Genomic DNA, 21602 nt, shown 5'->3' on the forward strand with positions numbered 1-21602 from the left:
GCTTTCAGTTTTTCTATAAAATGTACATTTCTGTATGATCTGCATTGTATGAACTCATTCAAAATAGGTGCCTTGTAAAATAGTTATGTTTCTGATGATATCTGGTTGGTTTACACTCTTACTGCCACAGTTTCTAATCTGACATATTTGTATGTGGTGGGTTAAAAAAAAGTAACATAAACTTCTTAAAATTAGAAACAAAAATGTAAATCATTATTGAAAAAAATAAAATAATAATGATAAAAAAGTATATTTTTGTATACAACAGCCTAACCAATTTAATCATAATTCAGGACCAGCAAAAACTAGATTTAAAAATCCAAAATAGAATATGTAAAGGTTTTAATTTAATTTAATTGAACATTAAACTAAAAAAATAAAAAGAAAAAGAAAAAAAGAAAAGTACATTCTAAACCAGGTATAGGTGGTTTCTTCAGCAAGGTAGTCAGACAATTTTTTAAATAAATAAATAAAAGTGGTGGGGGAATGCACGAATATTCTTTTTTTTTTATTATTAGTAAAAACAAGAAATTAAGATGTAAAGAAAATGAGAACATGTATCAGCTTTCCCAAAGCAAAGTAAAACAATCTCTCGCTCTTTGAGACACTGTAACAGGCAGGTTTGTGATAAAGAAGAAACTCTGAGAAACTCACAGTATCTCATCTGGCCCTCTGAGAAAGACAGAGTGAGTGAGTAACCTGATAGTGAAGTAGTCTGTCAAACATGGAGTCTAGATTGCCAACACAGCCACTCAGGGTTAATGACACTCCATGAGTTTAGGATGATTTAGAAAGTCCTTACGCTCTACACGACCAGAAATGATTACAAGCCACGGCTTACTCTAACGAGCGTTAATAATGACACCGGCGTCATTCATCCCCCTCGTACTTCCATCAGGACTATGCTGGCGTTTACGTGGCAATGCATTCATATCAATCGCGTTGTCGCTTTTCAAACATCGTCCGATTTATGGCACTCCTCAGACGAGATGCGTCACAGCTTGATGGTTCTGAGCTTGTTTTGAAGACTCAATCATTTGACAAACAGGCTGCGTGACGTTCTTGATGCTCTGTCGTACAGGAGTCAGGATGGGGTGGGGATCTCATTTTGGTGACAAATCTAGCATGGCGGGATCCACCAGAAATCACTCATCAGTCACCGTCATCCTGGCCCAGAATGCACTGGCTGCAGGGTTCATTAATGCTGTGCCCGCAGGCCGCTCAGTCACTGATGACTCAATTACGATAGGACAGCAGCCACCCAAAGCAAACTAAATCAGAAGCAGGAGACATTAGCAGCGCAGTTCCTCAGAGATGACAATAGAGTGACTTGTTAAATGTCAGAATGGCGATATGTAACACATTGCCTGACAGGAGCGGCGCTGCGGTGGTGATGTATACCTTCAGTGGGTCTTATCGCAGAGAATGACATCAGCGGCTGAGTGAAACAACTGTTCCACGAGGAGATATCCGCTCTGAGGTTTAAATTGGGACTGTGGCATCCATGACTAGAGGTGAAAGTCAATTATTCTGTACTGTATGCGTTGACGTATACAACCTGTTATATAAATTAGCCTACAAAAATGAGAATGAAAAGATACTAATTGCATTTGCTGTACTTGTAAAACATCAGCTGCAATGCAAAACTCTATTCCAGACAAAATAATGGCATGAAGGCTGGGCACAGCAATGAACTGCAGATGATATAGATGGGTTGAAAGACAGCTTAAATGCCTAAAAAATACCCCGATTCATACTACCAAACAAATTTTGGGGTTGGTAAATGATTAAATGTTTTTTTTTTTTTTTTTTTTTGAAAAACGTCTTTTATGCTCACCTGCATTGATTAAAAATACACTAAAACAGTAATGTTTTGAAATATTACAACAATTTACACGTAAAAAAAAAAAAAAAAAACTAAATATCCCAAAGTTTAAAAGGTATTATTATATTATAGAATATTATATTATATTAGTATATTATTGTAATTATTATAAGATTAATTACAATTATTAATTTGAATTTAGTAGTAGTTTGAACCATTGCATCACTAGTTTTTATCTTTGAAAGACCCTCTTTCCCTGAAGTCTGCTAAAGTATCGCCTTGGGACAGATGGACTCTTGGTTATGAATCAGTGCTCTACAAAACTACATTTATAAGTCAAGTAAAACTAGGTTGATATTGTGATTGTAGATAAAAAGGGAACAGATAAAAGATTCTGAAACAAAGACTTGAAAAAAGTTGACAAAAATCAAAGGAAAAGCATCTGCTTTAAAAGGCAGCAGACAACTTCATAAAACTGTTTTCCTCACTCTGCAGCAGCCACCGGAGATTTATCTTCTAATCTGTACAAGCTACGCTTCAGAAGATCTCAATGCAAACCAGCGAAGCTCTCCTCCTCTGCTCTCTCAATAGAGGACATGAAATAAAATTATGCTCAGTTTGATAATTAGATATTAAAATTATGAGTTGGCAAACTAAAAAAAAAGAAAAGAAAAAAAGAAAATCACTCTGCAGTCGACAGGTCGAGTTGAGAGCACTGATGCAAAGTGCTTATAAAAGTACATTAAATATTGCATATTTCCCTGTCAATGAGTCTATGGGAGTTGCATTTCATTGGAAAATCTTGAAGATGCTACCGATATTAAGGTAAATTATGCTGAAATGGATCTACTTAGTGGAGGCCAAGTCATCTATTGTTTCACAATCAGATCAGAACAAAATCTGTACAATTGATTTACAATAGCAGTGCATGATAAACAATGGCAAAAGTGAATGCAATGTGCTAGTTGAAATTAGGATTAGCTAATTATTTATGCAGTCTAAAAAAAAACCATGTAGATTTATTGCATCATAACATCCCATTTAAAGATGAAGTCACTTATTTACTAATAACAACTAATGAAGTTTGGAATAAAAAACAAAGAAATAAATAATAAAGACTGTGAACAAGCAAATTTCCCAAACACTGTCATCTGCCATTGGTCAGTCAGACAAGATAGTCACGCCCCCCAAACTTATGATACTGGTTGAGCCAATGTGGCTTTCTTAGACTGGGCAGCATGGTTAAGAAATGAGAAATATTTTTCTTTGAGTAAAAATACCTAACCCTTAATACAAGATTTACTAAACTAATTCACAAAAAGACAAAATGTGTTAATGTGGTAAGAAAAGTATTAAGCGTGATTAAAGATTCTCTGAAAGAAATGGATATCATGCAATTCCACTTAAATCACAAATATTTATTTTTAAGAATATTTTAAGATATTTATTTCAGAATAAGTAATGTTTAGTTTGCACTATAGTTTAAAATCAATCAAAATAATAATACAATTCTAATAATAATAATATTTGCTTCTCAATATTTTTACACAAACAAGATTAAAAAAAAGTAACTGTCATTTACCATCTCACTGGAATCAGACTACAAATTAGTGTCTCTGCATATTAAACTGGGATAACAGAAAGTATTTTAACATCACAAATCACACACTTGAGCTTTAAGATACTAAACTATCCGTTCTTGATCTGACAGTTATATCAGCACCTGTTTAGAAAAAGAAACATCTAATGCTGATAGAAGGATGTTATGTTTGGTAGCTGTCTAATATCTCTAAAGAAAGACCACATGATGCCAAATTGAGCCATAAAGAAGGAGGGCTGCATCTGTCATGCTTTAGAAGAAAGTGGATATGACGGATAGCGAAAAAAAACAACAACATTCCCAGCAGATGCATGGTGCTGTAACATGGGCGTTAATCGTGTCTGGCCAGAAATTATGGCATAGAGTTCAGTTGGTTAAACTGGGTGAAACCAAATGCATTTACATACAATTTTTTTTTATATGGCTAGCTGTGAAACAAGTTAAAATATATTAATTAAAATATATTATATTAAAACAAACATGAATAAATACCCCTGGTTATTGTGCATTTAAAACACGTAGTTTATTAGTACTGTTACAGAAATCGTGCCTGTTTCATATGTCGAATATGTATCATATTGTATAGGTTAGTAGTTTGTTTATACTAAAACGGTGTAATCCAAATGTTTGACAAATTTATATGCAATTTAGATAAATAAATCTTACATTTAAGTGTAAATATTTTTCTGAGAGTCATGTCAACAAGAGCTAAATTATCAGTGATTCTTTATTAAGGCGATTAAGTGGACTGCCTTGTCTCTGATGTGTGATAATGTATCAACAAAAGTCTTCCGATAACAATCAATTCGACCGGAATGGAAAGCTGATGCGAGTCCATTGTCAAATACTGTCAGCCATTAGCGGAGCAGGGTAACCCGCAGTGACTTGAGGGAAAGACAGTGTTCTGCCATAGTGGCAGGGATGCAGCAGTGCATTCTGGGTCTCCGAAGAGGCTGGCATGAGATCTCATCTCCTGTAGCTGACTCCTTTCATCTCATCTGCTCCAACATAATTGCTTTGGGTCTCCTGAGTAACATAGTGCTGATTGGTAACTCAATAACTTCTTTACAGATGATTAGATGAAACGTCAGATTTTTTCAGGGTGTGCTAAAATCAGACAGACATCAGGGACAGATGACAATCGGGCAGCTCAGGAGGGAGACGGACAGCAGACGTCTCCGTCTTTCTCTGGCCTGCATGTACATCAGATGGAAGTCGTTCAGCTCAGCTCTTTCTGGGTCATTTTAAAAACAGCGAGTGCTTTTGCTGTGACAAATGAACAGGGAGGACTTTGCATTGTTAACTTTGAACTTGACATTAGTTTTACATTTATATTCAACTGAAGGACACCCAAGTAACAAATGATAACCTAGCTGACTCCATCTATTGTAGTTAATGTTCCTTACTCAGTTCCTCACACAAAATTATTGTATGACTTCAGATGAATTTGAATATAGTCCACAAATGTTTCTTTTGTTTTTGTTTTGGTATTTACATGCAAACATTTCTCCACTTTCAAAATCCATTTGTAGAATATAAAGGTTCCGTGAATGTTAAAGGTTCTTCATGGAACCAGATGCCAATAAAGAACTTTAATTTTTATGACTTACATCGAATGGAACAAATGTCAACATTCCTTTTGTGTAAAGAAATTAAGTCATAAATGTGTGCAATGACATGAGGGTGAACAAATGGTGAAATAATTTTCATTTTGGGTTTATCACTTCTTATATTATAAAAAAAGCAATTATTTTCCAAATTTAAAATTTCATATTCACCAAAATCATAATCTAAACATTTAAACTTACCATAATATATTTAAAATTGTGCATGTAGCAAGTCCTCCAAGTACAGCTCTTCTGAACCATAAAACCTGTCCAAAACAATTTTATTGCAACACAGAATTCTCATGACACATAGTTAATTGCACAAGAAAATAGTTTTGATTATGATATTAATTAAAGTAATGTTACCTGTGTTTTAACATGGGAGATTTCTGAAAATAAAAAAGGCATGACGTTGACAATCCCACCTGTTTGGAAGAAACAAATATTAGTCAAGATAATACTGTCAAGCTTACTCAACGACCTTTACTTGATCTTTCCCTTAAAAATGTTCTTTGATCGTGTTACCCAACCTATTGATCTAAGTTGATTCAGACATATTAATGATTCATTTGTATAAACACATGTTTAAAAAAAGGGTTAATTTTGATATCACACCATGAAACATTTGGTTATCTAACATACCATGTTTACAGTGATTTATCAAATTATTTTAATGGCTTAAACGTGTTAACATACAGTATCTAATAAAGTAGTCTCCCATCAACAATGTTCATTAGACTAACTAAAGGCTGTTTACAGTTGCCATACAGCAACTTGCTACATTAATATAAAAAGCGTGGTCACATTTGTCAGTTAACTGCCATTTTAAAACTGCTTCGAATGAGGCTCATACAATCAGAATTAGTCGGAGTCCATTTTACAAGTTTACTCTCAGTTTTAGCAATTGTTAATAAAAAAACTGGGAATTTAGTGCAGCTCTATAAATGTTCTCTTAAAAGTGCTGACAGTCACAATTGCATTTTCTCTTGGACCAAATGAAAATCATCAGTAAGATAAATACGAACGAGGAGCAGGGGACTAAACCCAGTACATTACAACAGATGGCGCACAGCGAAAGGTAAGAGCCCTTGTAATTGCAGATGCTCCCAAGAGCCCGGAGCTGGATTTCAAGTAAACCAAACGGTAGGCCCTTGTGAGATTGCTCCACTTTTTGCACCTTTTCTACAGCATCTGCATTAACCAAGCAGTAACTAACAACCTTGCGACTGCCGAGCAGTATGCTGACATGTGCATTATAAACACTTTGGCGGGTTTTTTTTTTTTGTTTTGTAATAAAATACACTTGTTTTGACACCGGGCCAGCTCATTCCCTTCTTGTCAGCTGGACCGGAGACAGATAGACTCCCCCTGCTGTCACTGTAAACAAAACCTGGCCTTGTGACTCCTTAAAAGCAGACGCCCATTAGGTGCCTGGAGGTTCCACAGGGGCGTATGCTAGGCCCTTTAAAAAAGCCGTCGAGCAAACAGCTGTCTATTCAAAGGTGTCACAGTGGCTTTGGCTGTAAATGATAGCAAGGCAATGTGTGAGACTCTTGCGGGCGGATTTTGTTTGTTCTGTTGACAGAAGCCTCCTGCGGGCCAGCGAGGTTTGGCTGCCTCAGGACCTTACAGCTCTGAGTGTGGCAGCCAATTAACAGGATTAGAAAAAGGGACAGAGAGAGAATTCCCTGGACTCCTGGCTAACATCTACATTGTCACAGTGATAAGGTTTGAGAGGTACTTTCATTAACTGCTCAGCACACCAGCTGCGATGAACACACACTGGTGTCTCTGTAGGGTCCAGATCTCTTCACTCCATTTCACTAAACCCAAACGTCACCGTAGCGCCATTTTGGAGAGTATCCACTGAACGCACAAAGAACAGCATACATTGTTTGCGTTCAGGAGATACTCTACCAAATGGCGCTACGGAGGATACAAATTGTTGAATTAAGTCATTTTTTTTTTGTTTTCTTCGTGTACAAAACGTATTCTCGTAGCTTGGTAAAATTACGGTTAAATCCCTGATGTCACATGGATTATTTTACTGACGTACTTTCTACGTTTCTGGATGTTGATCATGTTACTTACACTGCTGTCTATGGAGGGTCAGAGATCCCCTCAGAATGCATCAAAACTATCTTAATTTGTGTTCCAAAGAAGAACGACATGAAGGTGTGTAATTAATGACAAAACTGGGTGGAGGAACTCTTTAACGCACTAACATACTTTTTAAGCGAAATGTTTACTAAATTATGTGTGCTTGGTTTAAAAATTCAAAAACATTGTACATGCACAATGTAAAATATAAGATAAAATGTAGTGCCTTCATTCATGGCTTCTTGAACAAGAAAAGATGTAGGCCTCTGTCCATCAGTAATTCACAGAATTGTTGTCATTTGCTGCTATTCAGGGTTATTTTCATTAACTACAACTGTAAATGTAGTTTCTGATATAATGAAATTGCATTTTTGCCATAAGTGTCCAAATACTTTGTCGATAAAGCTCCCCCACCCACCAAAAAAATATAAAAAATTTGGAGGTTTGTCTTACCGAGAGCAACTGTTCCCATTAGAAAAGGCTTCCCGATTTGGGTGAAGTCATTTGTGGTCTCTTGGTGAACCTCTGAACCCACAACAAATGTCACGGCCACCTTGGGGCAAAGAAATTATGACAGGCTGTAAGACGCACGGCACAGAGCATCCGAAGCAATCCAGCCCACCAATAGATTCTCATTTCAAATGACATTTGCAGGGATATACAAAAGCAGAGAGAAAGTGCAATGACAAATGTCTTGGTCGTTTCTGTCAAGGGTTACTGGAAATGCCTTGGGGGAGCACAACCAAAAAGTGTTTTACCACAAATTGATAGCTTTTAATGTCATTTGAAACTGAGAAAGAGATGAGATACAATATGTGAGAGATGAGAGAGAGCGAGAGAGTGTGAAAGAGAACAACAGTCCTTGACCTGGATATTTGTGGTGCATGACTAGCTCACAGCTGAAATAATATTTGCAAGCACTATTTGATAAACATGCTGCATCATTGGGATAATTTTATTAGCTAAATGATTTGAAGTGACAAGGTCATGCCAGTGCAATTTTAATCCAGTGAAACTACATCTATTTGTTTTCTATTTGGGAATGCACAAAAAACGTGTTCACGTGGCCAAGTAATTTGGAAGGCTCTGCTTCCAACTTTGTCTAACAGCATTAAGGAACAACAATATTTCTAAAACGATTAAAAGAACCAGAGAGTTTGAACTGATTCACATGAATGAATCAACCCCTTCATTTTTCAACTGTAGATGTTATTAACCATGTATCAGTGAATTGGGATACTAGGAAGTGGGAAAAATAATAATAAGCTAATGGAATGCAAATTTCATCACAGCACCAAGTGTTGCTTAAGCAATAGGCTACTAAGCACTACTAAGTCTATTTTTGCTCCAACAAAAATAGCAAAACTAGCATTTCTGAAAGAACCCATGTTTACAAACAAATTACTTGAGGAATGATTCACTCATAATACACTTGTCGCCACCTACAGGCATAACGATATAACTTTCAGAAAGAGTAACACCGTCTGAATTTGCAGTAAAAAAAATAATAATAAAAAAAATAAGTAGCTAACAACACTGCAGCACCTTTGAAATAGGGCACTCATAATGCATCAAAAGCAGCATGTCCATTTTCAGTGATGAGCTGAATAAGATATTCCCATCTTATGTGGCGCTGTTATTATTGTGTTCCAGGAAGTCACAAGACCTTCCTGTTGTGTTAACCCCAATTCTCACTATTGTCGGACTGCTAGAATACACGGCTGCCCATGGGAGGACAGTAGTGCAGAACTCTTCTATCGGGAGATGACAGCCCACCTGTGCAGCCAGACGCAGTGTGTGGCCAAGCTGTGAGATTGTTAATGGAATTTTGCCGCACTACGTGCCCGCGAGAGAGCAATGAGAAGCTCCTCAGAAACAGCCTGCCTACATATCACTGCCCACACATGCAGAGCCATGAAATTACTCCCAGTGAAGGCGGACATCTCACTCCCTCTATAGCTCACTGTCTTGGAGAGAGAGAGAGAGAGAGAGAGAGAGAGAGAGAGAGAGAGAGAGAGAGAGAGAGAGAGAGAGAGAGTGAGAGCGACATAGACAGACAGACAGATAAAGCGGATGCCAGGTTACTATAGCTAGCTAAAACTAAAACTACAACGATGTTTTCGTTACTTGAAATACAAGAAATGTTAACTGAAGAAGGTAATCTCTCTCTTTTGTTTTTGCTACTCAATGTAATACATTCACTAAAATGAATACAAATTATAAATGCATATTTAAAAAAATCCCTACAAAATTACTGGACCCACTTTATATTAAGTGGCCTTAACTACTATGCACTTACATTTTAATTAATAATTTAGTACAATGTACTTATTGTGTACATACATGTTTTTACATTGTACTTACATTTAAAAAAAAAACTACATGTAATTACATCTGTATTTAATTTCTGTAATTACATTATAATTACACTGTTGACCCATACTTTACACCTTAACCCATCCTTAAACTTACCCATACCTCCAACCCTCTCCCTAACCTTACCCCGTCCCACCTCAATAGCAGCAAAAGTGTTTTACAATACAATATGAATACAATAAAAACATTGTACTTATTTTTTATGTTAGTACATAGTAGTTAAGGCCACCTAATATAAAGTGGGACCAAATTACTTATATTACTATATATTATAATAAAATGCTAAATGTAAATATATTAATTACTATAATCAATGATATATATATATATATATATATATATATATATATATATATATATATATATATATCATTGATTATAGTAATTAATATATTTACATTTAGCATTTTATTATAATAATATATATATATATATATATATATATATACATATAAAAACTATGGTGGGTACTTTAATGTACACAAATGTATTTTACAGACATGAATTTAAAATAGAATTTAATATAAAATATTAATTTATATTAATGAATTAATTTACATAAATTATATCAGTATAATATAATTTCACTTTTATGGAATTTATTTAGTCATTTAGTTTATTTAGTATAATGTAAAAAATATTTACACATTTCCGAATTTTTATTTTTTAAGAAGTATGCTCAGAAACGCTGCGTCAAAGTACAATAAATATAGTAATAGTGTGAAATATTATTATATAATTTCATTTATTTTATGTAATTTGTGGTATAATTACTTTATAACTTTTACAAAATGTATTTACTTATTTATTTTGTTTATTATATTTTGAATATTATTTCAATTTCATATACGGTGGTGTTGGCGCAGTGGATAAGACACATGCCTTAGGTGTGAGAGACCCGGATTCGAATCCACTGTGAGACACCAATGTGTCCCTGAGCAAGACACTTAACCCCTAGTTGCTCCAGAGGCGTGCGACCTCTGACATATATAGCAGTTGTAAGCATAAAATGCAAAATGAATAAATATAAATACAGTTCTATTTGACTGATTCTTCAGAAACAATTATAACATTTCTCATTATTATCAGTGTTGAAAACAGCTGTACTGCTTAATATTTTTTTTGTGGAGAACTTGATACATTGTTTCAGGTTTCTCTGAAAGAAAAAACAAACAATTATTTTAGCATTTATTTTTAAAAAATAAAACTTTTTAAAATATATTTTTTTTATTTTTTACAATATAATGCCCTTTCTGATAATGCATTCTCTTTTTTTTTTTTTTTGCAAAATATTTAGCAGAGTTAAATCTCAATTTAATGATAATAACATCTGTTGTGCAGCTGCAATGTGTACATGACCTTTGATTATCTGTATGCAACTTACACAAGACAAATTAATACAAATAATATTAATATTAAAAAAATGAGGCTCTGGTCTCTGACCTACACTAAAAAGCCTTGTTCTGTGAAACTGTAATTCAGAGCTTTCTTAAAAGAGCAGAAGAGGAAAGCTGAGAAGAGGAAGCTGGCATACAGAGTCTATTGTCTGTAAGTAAACATTGCACTTTAAGGACCAGAGAAGAGTGACCTGGATTACTGAGAAGACATTCCATTAGATGCACACGTGGCTTTTGAGCTCTAGCAGAAAAAAAAGATCACATAAAAGTGGCTTTCTGTTTCCTTTTAAAGGCAGGATGGTGAAGGGAGACCGAGCAAAGACTGTAATTAGCTTCTTTCTAACTTGACATTGTCAAAAATCTCAAGTGAGGTCTACGAAAATGAAGTGTAAAAGCACATATTACCCAACGGTGTCTGTTCGATCAAATCTCATGGCTTTGTCTGAAAGTGGCCATCTACCTGGCCCTTCAACATCTCTTCTCAGCTCTCCCTATTCTCTCTTTGCCTCAATTCCTGTAGTTTTGAGCATGGCTGGGGCTGAGGAAATGGAGGTGCGAGGTGCTCTATCCTGTCAGGACTGACCCATCTCAACAGATGTCATGCATTAGTGGTGGAGAAGAATGCAATTTCCTTCAACGTTTGAGATAGCATCCATAAATACACGCATTTGCTCTCACTCTATGATAATAAACACAAAGAACACAAACTGATAAAGTAAGACAACAAATGCACATCTGTCGACCAAACACCTTTAGCGCTTTCTAAGTAAAGCAAATCCTCTCTAAATGCATGAAGGCCTCTCCAGCGGCTCCAATCTTCTAATGCACACAGGGGACAAGATGATGGACTAAGTGAATCCATTTCACGGAGGATCAGACTGGAGGGAGAGATGGTAGAGGAACAGGACAGGTGGCTGGGGAAGCTGACATCCTAACCCTCTCGCCTGGTACATCGCAATCTTCTCTCACTCTTTTGTCTGCACGCTTTTTGAGCGAGAGAAAACATGACAGAAATTTGCTTTCGCTCTTCAGCTGCAGTGCAATATACAGAGTTTTTCATCTCGCAAGTCAAATGACGGTAGTTACACTCACTGAGGAGTTCAGCATTGCTTTGGAGTACTGACGGCTGAATGCAGCCTACTGTAAAATCATAATCCTCTGCATAAGAGTTTGATTCATGTATGTTTTAGCACAATCAATCTAAAGAATGCACTCGGGTTGTGTGTTTTACAGATAACTGGCCAGATGGGGAACACCTATATGAAATGGATAGCTCACTGTGACATAGAAGACATTTTACATTTTACATTTTTAATGTTTTAAAAGAACAAAATTTATTTGGAATATATATTTTTTTTGTAACAAGTCTTTACTGTGACTTTTGTTAAATGTAATGCATTATTGCTGAATAAACATATTCATTAATAAAAAATATATATATAAAAAAGAAAATGTTAAACTTTTGAACAGTAGTGTATATGACAGAACATGAGATTTGAGGGGAATATATATATATATATATATATATATATATATATATATATATATATATATATATATATATATATATATATATATATATATTTTTTTTTTTTTTTTTTACAAAATTAATGAGAATTGATAATTTATCTTATAAGCTGTAATGTGGAAACCTAACTGAATTAAGTAAACACAAATAAAATCAGACTCAACTGAATTAATTTCTTTTGGCAATCCCCAGTGAAAAATAGATATATTCATTTATTTAATGCTAAATATACTACAAATACATTAACATATTTATGTACTTAATAAAAATACCATGAAGTTGTACTTTTAGTATACTAAACTGGTATACCAACTTTTGTGATTAATGCACTTTAAGTGCGGAAGTACTGTAGTGCTGAAGTCCAACTAAAGATATACTGAAGTATATTTGATTGTGCTAAAGTGAAGCTATTGCAAGTATACTTCAGGCAAACTTTAAATATCTTGCATTTAAAGACTGATATTATTCATACAATCCTACATTATCATACATCAACAGTGACATTAAAACACATTTTATGCTTAAAATTAAGAAATGTGCAATGTGCACGGGTAGTACTCCAAATAAAGTTTCATTATAATTTTCATATCAGTACATCTCGAGCGATATGTCTGTAAATACAGTATGTAGATCTCAACTGTACTTAGCATTAAAGCTGCAGTTGGTAACTTTCGACGCTCTAGCGGTTATTAAACAGAACTGCTTGCGTGTTGCGGAAGAACATCGTAGCCGGAACTACTTCTCTCTGTTTATGTCTATGAAGAATCACAAAGGTACTGGGTTACTCCGCCGCGGTACCCCCGAAGCAATCTGAAATAGTCCGAATATAAACCCTTATTATAGGTGTACCCACTCCCGGTAAAAACAACCAATCAGAGCTGCGGTCCGTAACTTTTTTTTGTGTTCAAAATATACAAAATGTATTTAATAAGCGAGTACGCCATGAATCCATTTTCCAAACCGTGTTTTTAGCTTGTCCTGAATCACTAGGGTACACCTATAATAAGTGTTTATATTGGGACTATTTCAGATTGCTTCGGAGATACCGCGGCGGAGTAACCCAGTACCTTTGTGATTCTTCATAGACATAAACAGAGAGAAGTAGTTCCGGCTACGATGTTCTTCCGCAAGACGCAAGCAGTTCTGTTTATTAACCGCTAGAGCGTCAAAAGTTACCGACTGCAGCTTTAAATAAATGTAATGTAAATATACTTTTTTTTTTTTTTTTTTACCATTGCAAATTTTACAAAGTTAAATAGAAACTCCTCACTTCAGTATAAAAACTCAAGCTTACTACTAGTACTACTACTAACAACAATAATAAAAGAAAACTACAAACCTAGATTCAGTTGTCAACAAAAAATATACATTAGTCCCTACACAAACTTCTGAACTGAAGTGAATTGAATATAAAGAATTGATAACCTTAGCTGTAACCCTAATTGTAACCTTAGCTCATTAATAAAGCAAGCTGAGTAAGCAGCAAAAATATTTTTGATTCTTCATATATGCTCTTCCCCCCTGAAAATAAGTTAAAAAAGCGACATATTTATTGCAACATCAGAATCCCAGAGTGATTATTTCACAAATAGAAAAGTCACAGCTCTCCAGCGGTGGGATATTCTGACTGATTTGTAATATCAAGCTCGATTATATTCCACTAAACATAATCTGCTCATATTTGAGAGATAGAGCAGAAAAACCTGTTCCTAAAAGTAAAAAAAGAAAAAAAGAAGGGTCTGCCCGCTGAAGCATTGATGCGGTGTAAATGGCCTATTTTATCTATTCCTCTCAAAGGGTGAGGTATAAATACTCTCTTGACCATCTTGCAAAATGGGACACAAACCTCAGGTAAGAGAAAAAGAATGGCTGTTATTTTGAGTCTTTGAGTGAAGCAATACTAAAGAGCGTACAGCTCTCAGACAAAGAGGTCATTTCCGGTCCCTTCACACAATATAATACGCCATAAAAATGTAGTGAACTTTTCAGATGTCCATTTTGAAAGACAGCAATTCAGCTATTGCACATTGGAGGCTTTGATGTTTTATTAATAGAGCTGCACAGAGAGTGTCAAACACTAGGGGTGTACATCTACTCTACTGGGGCATGTGGGCTGAGCCAGACAGCTGACAGCACAGCGGAGAGTCTGGGCTCCTGACATTGATCTGTTTGCTTTGTGCAGTCCTCTCTGCAGGATCATATCAGTGCAGAGCTGGCTCCAAAACCAGTACAAATCAATAAGAATTTAACATGGGAGTTGTTACTTAGGCTATAAAAATAATACTGTTACAAGTGTTTTACTACACATTAATGGAATACTTGATTCTGATTGGTCAACTTTGACACTATCTGGTTGAATATATATGAAACTGAAAAGTTTCGGTTTCCATGCCAGTGCTACTTTCTTGGATCCATAAATCCTTGAAGGTGAAATATAAAACCCTTCACTTCATATTGATAAAAACTTGTAGACATTCTAATGCATTTACTATGGTTTTTAATGATATGTACGCTTCTGAAATAACATCATTTTAAGCTACTCTTTTATTAAGTCATACAGGAAATTCACTTAAACACAGGTAAAAATTATAATCAAGCTACCGTTCAAAAGTTTGGGCTCTGTACGATTTTTTTTTTTTTTGCATGCATGCATATATGTCTGCATTTGTTTGGTCAAGCATACAGTAAAACCTACAATATTGTGAATTATTATGACACAATTTAGTTTTAAGCTGATCTTTTAACAGCTGTTGCTGCAGTCTTCAGTGTCATGCCTCAGAAATCATTCTAATATGGTGATGTGATGCTCAAAAAAGATTAAATATTATATAAATATATATATATATATATATATATATATAAAACATAATTTAGGATACTTTCATTTAGTAAAAAAAAAACATTTGCATAATGCATCCTTGCCAAATACAAGTATTAATTTATATATATATATATATATATATATATATATATATATATGTATATATATATATATATATATATATATATATATATATATATAAATATATATATATATATATATATATATATATATATATATAAAAAGTAATTCCTGACCTCAAACCTTTGAATGATAGTGTACATTTACTGGGAACAACAATAAATGTAGAATAAAAAATCATTGACTTTATGTGGACATTCGCATAAAGTAATATTTGGTGCAAGTTTCTATGAAGTCAACTCAAGAATTCACAAAAAACGAACAAATAAATTATAATACAAAAAATGCCTGCAAATGGCCTTGCTTGTCTGAAATGAAAATCAATCAGAAATATTCACCTTGCCAGAATTCCATTGCATCTTTCTTCACTTTTAAATGCCAAAGAAAATGGTTCGATTATTTATTGATGCATCGTTCTTTGGTGTTAATGCGGAGCTTCATATAGTATGTTTGCTGACAGATGTCATGTATCACTGCTATGTATTAAGTGCTGCTGACAGTTCATGTGAGTGAAATGTGAGTCAGTGACGCAGTACACAGATGACACTAAAAATATTGCAACACTTGCTGAAAATGTCTCTATATTTTAAAATAGCCCTAATTAATAGTTTAGTTTAAAACAAGACAACATAGTAAAACTTAGGAAGTCAACATACTATAACAGAATGTATTAAAAAACTTATAAGTATCCAGCTTCACTCAACTGAAAAGACATGATGGGAATAAAAGGCAAGTACAACTTGAAAAGTCAATATAATTTCCTTTAAAATAAGTCACTCTCTAAGTAAGAGTAAACTTTATAAAAGGAAGGATGTAATTGAAGCGAACTGTGTGTGTTAGTCAGGGAAAAGTATCTGCGTCTCGCCGTGTCTGTCCTTCAAAATCACCTCAGTAATGAAAATGATCGATTTTAGATCGTCTCGACTGCGGCTACCCTTTTGTAAAGTTGAGTAGTGGACAGATCTATTGCTTCAGCTTTATTGTTTCTATTCTCATATTTGTCTGCAGCATGTAGGGCATAGCTGGGGTGAACGGAGAGTCTGCTAGTCGGAGGAATTATCACATCGCCCACAGTTGTCCATTGGCAAAGATCTCGCGTTCGGCTGCGAGACAGGCGGTAGTTGAACTTAATTGCCATGTCCTGAAACCCCGGGCCGTAAGCCGACAGGGTGACATTTACATCCTTTGAGAGGCACTTTTGATTGTGGTTTTATGAATTACATGATCAGAGGAGATTTTGTCAGCTATTCTAAGACACGCTCGAAGCAGACTGCACTGATTAGCTAGATAGTGCCTCCCAAAAGTCAGGCCTCACGCTAGATGCGACATTTAGGAGAAGTGATTTACCAGCTTCGCAGTGAATTGTTATGATGAGGTTACAACCTTATGGATTCCTGGAGTGTGTTTGTGATGGAGTAGTGGAGCTCTTCAACAGAGACAATAAATAAATCATCATGGAAGGAGAAAATTGATTTTTTCCCCCCTCTCTCTGTCTTTCCCTGACATATTGTGAAATCAAAAAATCGTTGGGAACTTTGAGGAAGAAAGAACCCAAGTAATCACCATCTCTGACATGAGACAAACTTGATTAACACTACTTCATAATGCATTCAAGTGCACAGAATGGCCAATCATAGACTATGCAGGCTCTGATACAAATCTATTCATTTTCAACATCTAAAAAAAGAGCAAATGGTCATGGCCTAATGCAGGGGGTGTGATGAAGTTACAATTTTGGGACTGAGTTTTAGTTATACTGAGAAAAAAAATATTGTGGTGATACAAACTGAATCCATATTTCTATATATTAGCATTAAGTTGATACTTTTGACAAGGCTTTTAATAAACCATTGTATTTCCATGAAAGATACAGTTCCAGCGTTCCACAGCGCGAAGTTGATGTATTTCCTCAGCGACCAGCACGGAACAGCTCTGGGCATAACGAATCAGATATCGTGCTCTTTTGGAAGGCCAAACGAAGTATTTTCGCTTAATGAAACACACAGCATCTACATAACATGGTTATCCTAATCTTAACACATTGTTACATGTGGGGGCGTGTTAGAATGAGCCGTTTTAGGTAGGTGTGGTTATCTCTTTACTTTTATAAAGATTATCTCTTTGGAATTGAGACTTTAGTCTTTGCAACTTTACAGATCTTCTTTATATGTATTTTCTGATCTTGTTGTAAATGATAGATGTCATTTAAATGCTTTTGGCATAGGCCTCTTACTAAAACTCATCTTGTAATTATTTTTAACTACTCAGCTGTACCAAAACAAACTAGACAAGGTCACTTATTTAAATTCAACTACAGTACATACACAGGACTTTCTGACATGTTTTATTCAACAGCCCTTCAGAAGAAAAAAAAACACAAAAGCTGTTTCCATTTGTAGGAGAAGCTACTGTAGTAAAATGTATCATGCCTGAGTGTGTGTGTGTGTGTGGCAATCCTTAAGGCGTCTCACCCAAACGGTCATTAGGGAGAGTGAAAGCATTAATGGATGGTGCGTCAGTGGAGTGTGATACTGCAATGCCATGTGCTCTTAACTTTGTTTACTAATGCCCCTGATACAAACGTTGGCGCAATGAATCAGTGACCTGTAAAAGGTTCACACGCAATGAGCTCCTGACCAAAATCCTCTATGCCTTCCCAGCACTCTTTGTGTCTGAAACCACACAACAGAGGCAAACTGATTAGATGTAGCAGCTATATCTTATCAACCAAAACAAGCGGACCAAATGCCTGCTCTACAAATAGTTTTTGGCAGTAATGTGTTGCTGTAATAATATTACTTTCCCCAGTAACTTCCAATCGTAATCTAAAATTGATTTTGGCCATATAATGTTCAAAAATATATTATTTGTAGAATTTTGGTATAAGCTAATTGCTACACCTGCTTGTATTGTGTTTATTAGTTTTTAGTATTTTCTCTCTGGGTTTGTTATGCACAGATGCAGAACAAGGAAGTTAAGTGAAACTTTGTCATTAAAAGAGGTTATGAAGATGTAACATGAGTGACATGTGAGCAGCGAATGAGTCATAACAGCATTAACAGAAAAGAAATCACAGGGAAACAACACTGTAAGATGCTAATGCTCATCAGATCGCATAATAGAAATTATGATTATGTCTAAAGAAAAAGTAAGTAAAAGTGTGTAAATATACCCCAACGTACGCAAAGAAGCACACATGTGAAGGCAGAATTCTGAAGAGAAAGGACATAGTTACCAATTTTGTGGCATGTAACAGAAAAGTAATATAACGAGAAGTGTAATAAATCACCATTGGCTGGGAGTAATAATAAGTAACTATAAAGGAGTAACAAGTAATGAGTAATAAATTGCATTTTTTGAGCCTAACACTGATTACAGTAGACTTCTCAGCAGCTTTTGTTGTGATTGATGGTTATGCATATTTTAGCGCCGGCAAATAAGGATCTTCTTCAAAGAGATGTAGCGAGAACAAATTGAACACGGTAAAACCCCTCTACAGCTAAAATGTCACGCTCTTCCAATACTGATTCTAGTCCACCTATGAATCATTTTAACAACAATTGTTCGTTCGCCAGCCATGAATTGTCTTCCAGATGAAATATTTCATGGGCCCATTTGAACAGCGTGCCATATGCATCCTTAATGAATCTATATTTCAGGTTATGATTCTCTCTCAGGAGTTAAAGGAGGTTGGTCCAACATTAACAATAAATCCTCAGCTAGTGGCAATTAGGGAACAGCATCTGACATCCTTCCGCGTAATGCCCACAATCCCAACACACACGGGCGCTACACCTGTTCTTAATTACTGCCGGTCTGCTTTTTAACTTTTATTCACATTGCACTGGAAGCTTGGCACACACTTCCTAAAACTATTTAACATCACTGCATCCACAGAAAGGAACCACTGGAAATTTTAAAGCCCAGATCAAAGGGTCAAAGTTTGGCTGATTAGCTTCCATGGTTAGACCCTTATAGCAGATGACTTATATGTGCATTTGCGTATGGCTCAGGTGATTGGCTCTGGAACATAATAACTAGGAAGTAAAGCAAATAATAGAGTCAGTGATGAATATATAAAAAAGTTGGATGCTTTTTGCATATTTGTTTTCTTTCTTTTCTTTTTTTTAAACGTATACAGCTCTTTAATAAATTTACATTTATGAATCTACGAATGTCATGTGGTGTAACTATCATACAGTACAGATAGTAACATATTTTCCTTACACCTTGACACACATGAATGTAGTATAGTCTTAACTGTTATTTAATTTATTTTTCATTTCCTACATTTCTTTAAGAAATATTTTTTTTTTTAGGTAATTTGTTTTACACCCATATATTAATACATTTTTGGGAAGTAGCTCTACATGAGGATTTTATAACCTTAAATTATGTAAAATTGTAAGTTATTGTTGATGTCGATACAGAGTAATGAAAATCATTTTTGTATATATATATATATATATATATATATATATATATATATATATATATATATATATATATAGCAGAGACTAAAAGTTTGCATATATATATATATAAAACACACACACATGTATATGAATTTCATTTTTAAATTCATTAATAAATCCAAAAAAAAAAAAACCAAAAAAAAAACAACATACTATATTGTACTTTCTTCAGCCTGGCACCCATCGAGGATTCAAGATTAATGGGTTGGCTAACAGTTCTCACTAGATATTTTTGGCCAAAACCAGTCCCACAATGAATCCACAACTAATGCTATCATGGAACATTACGAGCCAATGACATATTCCAGCAATGCCCCACAATTAGCACACAATCGATCCCTCCACACAAGAGACACGATCATTCCTGGCCTCATTTGAGCAGAAGAACAATTATCTGCTACTTACAGTAAAGTGCTAAATTACACCCACTTTAACTGGCAATTCGGCGGAGGGCATTTCATGGCTCATTGTTGCACTGGGAGTGTCATGAAAATATGTCGCCCGCTGTTAAATTGAAGAGCCAGTCACAGATGATATCTCATCAGGGGCTCTTCTTGGCCATCTAGGTGGCATGATTCACAGCGTGATGCAGGAGGGGCCGTCCACGCACCATAAAACCCTAACTCATAAATGATAACCTCCCAAATTATAGATAAGCATGGACATTTTGAACAGGGATAATACATCAGCGAGTGTGATTGATGGGCTGGAATTTGACCACTGATGAGACAGGGTTAAGAATTACTGTCAGCAAGCTTACTGACTAGAGCCTGAAGCAGTCATGGTGCTTGATGAATGGCTTGCTGTGATTATACAAAGCATTGCAGTGGAGTACCAGCCCAGCAGTACGACTTAAAGAGTGAAAGATAGAGTTTGAGGTAGAATTGACCCAAAGGCATGCCCACAGTTCAGTTACAGTCCACGCTCTGATCGTATGAAGAAGCATGCTGCTCTCAAAACTGGCAAAGGCTTGCTGAAAATCAGCAGTAGCAATCTGATTGGCTGTAGTCAAAAACACACTCTAAAAAAAGTGCAGTAAATACTTTAACACCAATACAAAATATTGTATTTCAAATAAATACTGTTCTTTTAAAATTTCTTCACACTGTGAAAACAACTCAGCACTTGGTAAAATATGGACAAACCCTGTGACCCAGTTCTTTAAGAGAAATGTTTAACCAGACCTTCTGGGTAGTTTTATTTAAATCAACTATTGCTTAAAAGTTACTACAGTGTATTTCATGCTTGAACCCAAAATAGTTTGGAAATAAATATTTATTAATTTATCAATATTCAATACATGCACATTTATTAATTAGTTAAATGAATAATAATTAAAAGCTTTTTAATAAATTGTCACCTTTTGATTATTGCTGATGCCTCTGTGTCTGATTTTTAATTTACAACCTGTTTTAATAATTTTAAGCCAGCCATATAGTAATTTTTGAACAGTAACTCCAGAAGGTTGGGCTTGAAGTGTAACAGGTTTGCTCTAACTTTTTACTTCATTGCTGGGTCAAATGTGCTCATTATAAAGGGAAAACTGAGAGTTCTTCCCTTCAGCTCAAAAGACTGCTGGGATCGTTTTCTGCTGTCCCGTGAGGTTGGTGTAAACAGGTCACCATCTCACTGAATAAGCATAGAACTCCTCGTCCTTAAGGACAACACATCCCTGGTGGAGAACTCTCATCACATTTCACAATATGATGTCAAGATAAAACCAACTCAGTAT

General features: G+C 35.2%; 1 protein-coding gene across 3 annotated transcripts in view; it reads right to left on the reverse strand.

Annotated features, from left to right (window-relative positions):
- The window catches only part of si:ch211-51h4.2 (uncharacterized), a 110032-nt gene that overhangs the window by 55571 nt on the left and 32859 nt on the right, over positions 1-21602 (reverse strand). For all 3 annotated transcript variants that reach the window (XM_052568849.1, XM_052568851.1, XM_052568850.1), the window contains exons 9-11: positions 7586-7685; positions 5399-5457; positions 5234-5298 (exon numbers count right to left, since the gene is read on the reverse strand). In XM_052568849.1, the coding sequence (XP_052424809.1) occupies positions 5234-5298; positions 5399-5457; positions 7586-7685 (224 nt within the window). The remainder of the gene's footprint in view (positions 1-5233; positions 5299-5398; positions 5458-7585; positions 7686-21602) is intronic.

Source organism: Carassius gibelio, chromosome B11 (assembly GCF_023724105.1).
Source record: "Carassius gibelio isolate Cgi1373 ecotype wild population from Czech Republic chromosome B11, carGib1.2-hapl.c, whole genome shotgun sequence".
NCBI lineage: Eukaryota > Metazoa > Chordata > Actinopteri > Cypriniformes > Cyprinidae > Carassius > Carassius gibelio.